At 33.3% G+C, this 9227-nt stretch overlaps 1 protein-coding gene and 1 pseudogene across 1 annotated transcript; both read left to right on the forward strand.

The window, feature by feature from the left end:
• The first annotated feature begins 3404 nt into the window (after positions 1-3404).
• On the forward strand, positions 3405-4656 carry LOC126654043 (protein THALLO-like). The gene is made up of 4 exons (XM_050348086.2): positions 3405-3717; positions 3793-3889; positions 4010-4055; positions 4595-4656. The coding sequence occupies exons 1-3, from the start codon at positions 3556-3558 to the stop codon at positions 4030-4032; spliced, it is 282 nt and encodes a 93-aa protein (XP_050204043.1). The 5' UTR covers positions 3405-3555; the 3' UTR covers positions 4033-4055; positions 4595-4656.
• A 1801-nt stretch (positions 4657-6457) lies between these two features.
• Positions 6458-7593, forward strand: LOC126671996 (pre-mRNA-splicing factor cwc22-like; annotated as a pseudogene).
• Positions 7594-9227: the final 1634 nt, after the last annotated feature.

Here is a 9227-nt window from a genome sequence, read left to right on the forward strand (position 1 = left end):
CCTTTTAAATTTAGATGCTTTAAAAGGAAAGTAGATGTTTTTTTCAATTTCACTTATATGCTGTAAAATCACTAATTGAACATAAATCCACACCTTTAGGTATTAATTGCACCTTCAAACATTAATTTTAGATAAGTTTTTTTTTAATTCAGGGACAAAATCATTCAAAAACATAAAACTCGGATTAGAATTACACTCTTTTCCACTTGAAAAAAAATTCAAATAGGTCCTTCATCTTTAAAAAATTAATTTAAAGTTTTAATTAATTTAAAATCTTAATAAATTTAATTAAATTTAAACTAAATATATTATTAAAAATTTTAATTTTAATAAAAAAAATCATCGGGTCTTCGCCGGTTGAAAAACGAACCAGATCTAGCTCTCGTTTTCCATGGAAGACGACTAGTTCGTCTTGAGGAAGACAAATGACGGGTCGGAAGCAGAGTAGGAGAAATTAGGTGGCCGTTTGGAAGAGGGTGGCGGCGGAGTCGGAGGCGATTAATTTATATTAAATAAAAAATTATTATTATTTATTGAATTTATGGAGAAGAATGATTATTTACTCTTTTTATAACATTAAATAATATACCAAAATTACGTGTATAAAAGTTTGTTCTTTGGGTTCAGTTTGGTGAACTGAGCTCTAAAACCATATCGAAACTGAGAATTGAATTTTTTTTTATAAATTCTAAACCAAATCAAACTATATTAACTACTTTTTCCGATCCATTCGATGTTTGCTCACACCTAATTTTGCAGGCACTAAATGGAATAAAAATAATAAAGGTGAAAAATCTAAAAAAAGTTATTTGATTGGAAGAATATTTATATGATAAATTTCTAATAAAAGTTTTTTTTAAAAATTGATATAAATCATCATAAATTTATACAATTGACCTTAATGTTACCAGCGCGACGCAAAAATGATATTAATAATTTGAAAGGTGCAAACGTCTATCAGAGTGACCTAAATTTTAGGTTTTTAAGATTTTAGGGTCATTTTTTCACTTTGATGGCAATAAAATGGTTCTAATTGAAATATGAAAAACATAAAGGAGTCCATTGAAAATTTAGGTAAACATTATTTGTGTACAGTATCCCATAAAATTTTAAGCATAGTTTGCATCCAAAACGCGGCTGATTGCACTTATAATGTTCCCTTAAAAAATATCTCCTTTTAATGATAGTTTTAACCTTTAGTGTCTAGTTGAAGGGTAAAATAATCCATTATCAATGTGCCGGTCTTGACCAATTCATCCAATACCTAATTCCATCTTTAACATTAAATTTTAGTCTAAATTCATCTTTACATCCATGTATTTATAAAATTTTATTTGTTTGTTTTTTTTTTTAAATTGTCTTCTTCTAATCTTTGTATATAATTTGAATTTTAATTTTTTTTCAAAAAAAAGAGTGCATTACCTTCGCCATAAAACGCGTGTGAGATCGAATATAAATTTAAAAGTATGACGGACTTTTATTATTTTTGACGTGAAAATTATTAATCACTTAATGGTAATTGAGTTATACGCATTCATCAAAAAAAAAATTGAGTTATACGCTAACAACTTCTGTCCATAAAAGAATCTATTAAATCAATTAGTATATGAAACTTTTGAATTATAAATTTTTAAAAGAGATTAAATAAATAAAAAAAATTAATTTTTTTGATGGATTATGCATTCATCTATTGCAAGAAACTTCCTAGGCTTTGACGAATTAGCCAAGTGTGCGATCTTCCAGGTTTGTGTTTTATAGTTCAGTCCTAACCAAAGTACTGAAATTTCGGTACATCAAACTAAAAAACCGTAAGTCAAACTAAAGTACTGAAATTTTGATTTTGAATTTTATTAGGGCGGTTTAGTTTGATTTAGAAAATTTACACCGAACCGTATCGAACCGAACTCACCCGTAGGCGCAAGTATTTTATAAGGTCTATTTTTCATACTTCGACTAAAAAATTAAATTCAAGCGCAAGCGCGTTTATCAATTGTGAATTAGTATTTAACAGTGATTGAACCATACATTCACAATTTTTGTCCGATAATAAACTAAATAAAAAACGAATAATTTAGGGATCTATTGAATATCAAACTTTAAAAGAGGGACCTGATAAATAAAAAGTTTAAAGTACAGGGACCATTTAATGAGGCCGGCGAGATCTGTTGTTTGCATTTACCAAATATTTTCTTCTTCCAACCTTCTCCAAAACACTATCTAGACGACGGAGAAGCAGCCCAAAGAAAAACAAAATATTAGTATTACAACTTCCGATGAAGAGCTATAAGAAGGTTTTGGAGCGCTGTAATGCCGGTATAAAAATTTCCGATGAAGAGCTTCAGGCCGGTAGTAAGGAAATGGATGATTCCCACGTCATCCATTTGAATACAACTCCCAGCTCGTCTGTTAATCAAGAACTCGACCTCACTGCTGTAAGAAATTTCACACCGTCACATGATAAGATTATGACTACGAGGGAGATATGTGACAAGGTTGTGGCCATGGAGCGCCGTAATGTCGAAGTAATCTCCGATGAAGAGCTTGAGGCCTTGAGTACTATGGACACTGTCGCGCCTGAATATAATGAGATCTTCAGCCGCTTTGATGCAGACGGCGACGGAAGAATCTCCAAAGAAGAGCTTCGATCCTGTTTTGAGTTCTACAACCTGCCCAAAAACTATCTTTTTAAGATGAAAGATATTTTTCGTTTTGACAAGAACGACGGCACCATTGAAATTGCTAAAATTTTCCAAGATGTTGATGGCAGCAATGGCAAGAAAGAGTTTCTTATGGACTTGGCTTTAGCCATCTGCAAAAAAGAGAAGGGTGACGAATTTGTTGTCGGTATGAAGCATATGGCGAATCTTGCGATGGAGATGAAATGGTTTCGGGTGACGAAGAGCGATCCGGATAACAATAATCTGAGGAGTACATTTCTGGCACTTACAGGTCAAGCAGCATTTACTCTCAACCCTAACTCTAGCATGGCCGGAGCTTCATCGGCTGCAGGTCACCTTACTTTGCCACTGAAAATTACAGTGGCGAGTAACGCGCTCGCCTTCTTCTTTCTCGTGATGAGCTTCTGGTTTGGAGCTCGGAAGCAGATACGTACAGAGAGAATCATTAAACTGATTGGAATTGGTGTTGCGGTTGTTTCTTTCCTGTTAATGGCGGGCTTTTCCTTCGCCTGATACCATCTTTTTATTTTCTGTAGCTTCTTGTGCCTGTTTATGGCCTTTTTGTACATGATTTTGCTAAAACAGAACGATTCAGATAATAACAGTTACGAAGTTCTGCCATATCATTGCATTTTTTCGTTATTGCATTGCATCTGCCAAGAAAAGTTGAAATGTGTTTCAGATTTATTTCTTCAGGATTTCATGAGTTGAAACTGAAACAGACTTGAAGAAATGCCAAACATAGCAATAGTCTTACTGCATTCCCAAGCTTTAACAACAGATAGCTAACGAAGAAAAAATAAAAACAAAAAAGGAAAGAGAAGTCAGAAAGGGTTCATTTATTTTTCTTTAAATGTGTTGATTTTTTTTTTCTTAGATGACTGCAGTTCACAAGCAGCGGGATGCTATTCCCTTGGTTATTAATGATGATGATGTGGATTCAAGTGACGATAGAGAAGAAGGAACGGAGAAGAAGGTATCAGCAACAACAGGTTTTATTACAGGACACCTTGAAGTGCAACCTGTTTTTCACTATGAGGTTTTGATTCTTTTTGATTTGATTTACCCCATGAATTCCTTATATACTTGAGCAAGCTAGTGATACTGCTTACAGGATATTAATGCCAATGACAACGATGATGATGGTGATGATATAGAAGATGAAGATGACGGTGATGATTCTGCTCTAGATACTCAACTTGCTGCAAAAAGTAAGCCAAATTTTAGTTTCAACTATTTTCCAGTTCAGAATTTTTGAAGCTCATCTTTTCGGAAAACCAAGCTCAAATTGTTTCGAGTAAGTAGTTTGTTGAAATCATTTGATGTTACAGGTCACTTTAATCACACTACATGAGGGTGTTGGTTCATTTGTTAGAGGTTAGTTTTACTGAACAAACAGCTAGATCAATGTGGTTTGGGAGTTAGAAGCTTTTGTCTTTTTGGGACTTCCAGCAACTTCTAATCCTCTAATATGCTGCTTTCTTCGATAGCTTGTAGTCTCTTTAATAGTTTGCTTTGTGAACTTTTTCATTGATAAACCTTAGTGTTAGCTTAGCTAAACTAATAATGATCAATTATTTGCTTGATTTGTTAATTCATGAAAATGAATTAAGTTGCAATCTTCAACTATGCTTTTATTTAGTTTTATTGTAGCTTGGACTACGTGCTAAGTGAATATCAATGAACCTTTTTACTTACTATATATTTGCTTAGCCTGCTTCAATGTCCCGAGTCATCTAATCCTTGTGTGCTTGTATGAAGTCTTATAAATGAAATTTGAAGAAATGACAGTGTGTCTGCAAATGCTTTATAGAGAAGCACCTAACTTGTTCAAATCTATTTGGAATTTCTCTAGTTTAATTTTGATCCAACTATGGTGGTTGAGCAAACTTTATTGTCTAATTTTTTGGGTACAGCTCCGCGCCAGAGCTTGTAGGTTTGTTTTCTGAGCTAAATGATGCACCTGAACAGCTTTAAATTCTTCATGGGTGTGGAATAATTGGCATGTACTGTAGTAATGTTCTCCTTTTTAGTTCTAACTTCCCAGCTTATAGTCACGAGATACTATGTTACTTGAATTAATTCTAGTAGGGGACATCTCGTGAATAATTATAGTTGGAAATGCTAGCTTAGTAAAGGTCATCCTAAAAGTTAGTCATTATTGGCTCATCCTAAAAATACTTTTGAATCTATTTTTCTGTTCATTTTGGTTGAAGTAATTGTTTCTATGTGAAAGTAAAATCTCATGGTTGCATCACGAAAAAATGATAAATTGTTGTGTTTCTAACGATGAACTGCAATTATTCATTTCATGTGATCTCTTTCATATTATTACTCAAGTACTTTGTTTTATTCCATAGATAAAACCGCTTGATGGAGAGATCTTCCATCTGAAATTGAGGAGTTTCTGAAGAAAAGCGATGTGGATGAGACAGGAGGAGATAAAGTTACTGAAAACTCTCTGCCTGCATTCCAAGCTGAATCTGTCACAAAAGATTACGGTTCTGCTTTTACATTAGCTGAAGCTGATGCAAAAGAAGCAGCAGAGGTGGTAGAAAATGTTATTCTTTTTTACCTTTCTCGTTGATGTCATGTACCGATTTCTAAATTTCCTTTTATTATTACAGCCTTGCAGCACATCTGAGCTGGTTAAAATGGAGTCTTTGACGGATCCAACTAAAGGAAAAAAATTGAAGCGTAAGGTGAGGTCAATGAAATGCAGGCAACTGGAACTCGAGATTTTGAAATTGGAATTCCCAAGCGCATATTAATGCTGTTACATTTTTTTCTGCTGCTGCTATAGTTGATAGTAGTACTGCTGACGTGACTAATTTATCTCTGAAAAATGGCAGACGGACCAAGTTGGTGTCCAAAGTAAGGAAATGTTAAAAGTAAGAGCTGATCTTGAGGAAAAATTGAAGCAGAAGGGGCTCTTTAATTCCTTTGCTCCAAAGTTTGATAAGGGTCAGAAACATCCAAAATCATTGAATGGGTATTATTTTTGTCTGTCTATACAAAATGATTCTACTTTTAACTGGATGATTGATGAGGACCAAGTCATACAATACTCTACAGGCAACTTGAAACATTTGATGACTTATGCTTTCTTAATAATGCTACAACTGACCTGCATATTCAATCTTCATCTTCCCGGTTTCAATTATATTACGCGACAGAATCCACGCGCTAGTATCATTTTAACAAAGGAATTTAATATTCAGCTTATTATTATTTATGACAACCCTTATGCGGGTTTGAAATTTTTGGCTCATCTGATGTTTCTCAATACGGTTTTAAGGCGAAAAAGAAAAAGAAACGATTGCTGCCATTATCCAATTTGTGGAATGAAAAAGCCACTTTTTGATAACTAAGAGCATCAACTGTCTGATATCTAAAATTTTCAGTTTTTAAGCAATGTATCCATATTCTTACCTGAATTAAAATTTATCAGATAGTTATGGCAAATTATCTTAACATAAAAGAAATAAACCTATCTGAGGACAACTTACAGTAAAGATGTTAATGAAAATGTTTCATTTTGTGAGATCTACTAGATTATTTCATTTTTATAAATAATCAAGTTTACATAGTATTTATTTAATTTATATCCATCTAATCTATTTAAATTATCACTCGCAAATGTGCATTTAGTTCAAACTGAACTGATTTTTTTTCCTTTTAAATCAAATCAAACTAAAATTCTAAAAAAGTCGTAATTTTCAAATTGAGCCGAACTGGCCAATTCTATTTGGTTTACGTTAGAACCTAACTGAATTTGTTTTGGTCAATATCGGGCCGAACTACCAAATTTTGTTTTTGACCAATTTCGTGCGATTCTTTATCATGGAGAGATTGATAAGAGAGTTCAGTTTTTGGTTGAGAAGCTTTTTGCTGTTAGGAAGGGTAAATTTCAGGGGTACCTGCTGTTCGTCGTGAACTCGACCTTGTTGAATTTGAAAATCAGGTAACACATGAGATATCTTTTCAGGATGAGATGGATCATGAGGTTCACTTGATTTTTTCAAGTCGGATCCTGATTTTATTGAGAACGAGAAGCATTATGATATACTGAAGAAAAACATTCTTGGTGATTCTGATTCTGATAACCAAGGCAATGAAGAGTGTCAGGAACAAGAAGAAGAGCAAGTGAAAATCAAAGATGAAACTGAAATTGACCTCATCAATCTTAGAAGGACAATATACCTAATACTCGAGTCATGTGTCTATTTTGAAGAGGCTGGTCATAAACTTAATTAGGCTAAAACTAGGACAGGAAATCGAGTTGTGTATTATGATTTTGGAATGTTGTAGTCAGTCAAAAACTTACCTCAGGTATTATGGTTTACTGGCTCATAGATTTTGCACCATTAGCAAATCATATCAGGATAGCTTCGAACAATGTTTCGTTCAGCAATAATACTCTATAGTTCATAGGCTAGAAACAAACAATTTACAAAACATAGCAGTATTTTTCGCTCATTTACTTGCCGCTGATGCAATTTCTTGGCATGTGTTTTCTTATATTCATATAACTGAACATGACACGACTTCATCACAGATATTTATCAAGATTTTGTTTCAGGAATTGATAGAGCATCTTGTATCCAGAAATTGAACGAGAGACTTGAAGATCTGGCTACGCAAGATTCATTCCAATCTCTTTTCCCGAAAGATGATCCTGATAACACAAAGTTTTCTATCAACTTCTTCAAATTCATTGGCCTTGGCGGCTTAAGGTATTGGAGAAATTTGCAGCAGAATCTCAAGCAACAGAAGAAACCCAAGTCAAAGAACCGTTTTTGGATCATTAGACAAAGAATCTGGTAGTTCTGAGTCAGATTTTGATTCATCATCTGGCTATTATAGGCATGGAAGAGGCAAGAAACGCAGCAGGAAATGCCGAAAGACGCAGTAAAAAAGTAGCATAGTAGAGACTGATTTTACATTTGAATAAAATTTGTTTAGATTAATCTTTGAAGCAATGTTAGTATGGTGTGAATTAGTGTTTGATATCAGCAAAAGCATTAAATTTTTTTCATATATTGACTTGCCAATTGTTCTGTCCATTAGTTCAAAGTCATCTCGAATCACTAAGGACGTGTTTTATTTTTTTAGCTAGTTATTTTGGTTGTGCATTTTATTCAAACCGATGCGGATTTTATATGAATTTGTAATATTTCAAACTGAAATTAATTCAAACCAGTCGATAGTTGATTTTCACTTTAATGAACATGACTCTAGACTTGGAGAGTGTACTAATTGAATTACAGAACATCTTCTTCTGTTGAAGATCCATTGAAAAACAAATTAATGAAAGAATAAGGTTTTTTAATCATTAAATTAAGTTATAATCCATTTTTGGAACTAACTTCTTGGAAACTCCTTCATGTCTCTATCAGAATATAGGGAAAAAATTTTATTTAATTAGACCAATTTTCTTGAAATGTCCAAGATTAATTTGTTATATATACATTTAAGAAAAAGACATTTACCTTAGACCAACTAAGCATAGATTCTGAATTTTGATTTTCAATGAAACAAAATATTGGAGTAACGGTGTCTTTTGTGTTGTCTTGTTTCTTTTGTCTTTCAGTTTTTTCATGTCAAATCAGAAATTACTAATTAGCAATTTCTAGGAAGGCATGCTGTCTCCTTCATAAAAATACTTAAATGGAATCAGAATTTACTTTAATTATCACTTAATTGTAACATTAATTTAAGAGAGTTTTAACACATAGTGAATCCGGTGTGCTCGATTTTGAGTTAATTAGTAAGCGTTTAACGTAGCTCTCTATGTTGCACGGAAATTTATCGAGTTTTACGTTTCAGAGTTTCGTTTCAGTTTCGGAAGAGTGATTAAAACTTCAAAACTTTATATTTATAAAATACGTTGATAAAAAATATCATTTCGCACCGTTTTCGTGTAAAACAAGTGGCCTAATCATATTTAGTAGAATATTTAAGGGTAAATTCTGCTCTCAGCCAAATTAAACTCTTATCAAAAGGAAAACAAAGCTCTGTCAGAAAAACACAGCCATGACCATGAACACAACATCCAACTCACTTATTGAGATTGAATGGAGGAAAAATATGGTCAAGAAGGCTTTCAAACACTTTGATGAAGATGGTGATGGTAAGCTCTCCGCCGCGGAGCTTGTCACGTGCTTACGCAGCTGCTATGGCATCCGTGTCGATGACAGCAAGATCAAAAAGTTCTTTCAATTCGATGAAGAATATAACAAGGTCGAGATTTCAGAAATTCTCCAAGTTTCTGATAGCAAAGAAGATAGTTTCTTTCAAAATCTCAAGAAAATGGACTCCTTTGATCTCTCTATTCCACTTCTGAATCTGATATTCAAGAATATGCAAAAGCCTGAAGAAGTGGATCATATCATTATAGATATAAACCAACTGAATATTCTGTTGCCACCAGATTCTGATGAGTACTCAAATATTTCAAAGCTGAGAGATTTGTTCTTGGGAATTACAGGTCAGGCAGCTATTTCTTTGATTGCTTATACACCAAGTCACCAACAACAGATACTTGTG

Source organism: Mercurialis annua, linkage group LG1-X (genome assembly GCF_937616625.2).
Source record: "Mercurialis annua linkage group LG1-X, ddMerAnnu1.2, whole genome shotgun sequence".
Taxonomy (NCBI): Eukaryota; Viridiplantae; Streptophyta; class Magnoliopsida; order Malpighiales; family Euphorbiaceae; genus Mercurialis; species Mercurialis annua.

What these genes read in the sequence shown, in the direction of transcription:
- LOC126654043 (XM_050348086.2), top strand. Translation starts at nt 3,556, where the DNA reads ATGACTGCAGTTCACAAGCAGCGGGATGCTATTCCCTTGGTTATTAAT. An exon ending in AACCTGTTTTTCACTATGAG is followed by an intron (nt 3,718 to 3,792) that starts GTTTTGATTCTT and finishes TACTGCTTACAG; the next exon opens with GATATTAATGCCAATGACAA. An exon ending in TACTCAACTTGCTGCAAAAA is followed by an intron (nt 3,890 to 4,009) that starts GTAAGCCAAATT and finishes TTGATGTTACAG; the next exon opens with GTCACTTTAATCACACTACA.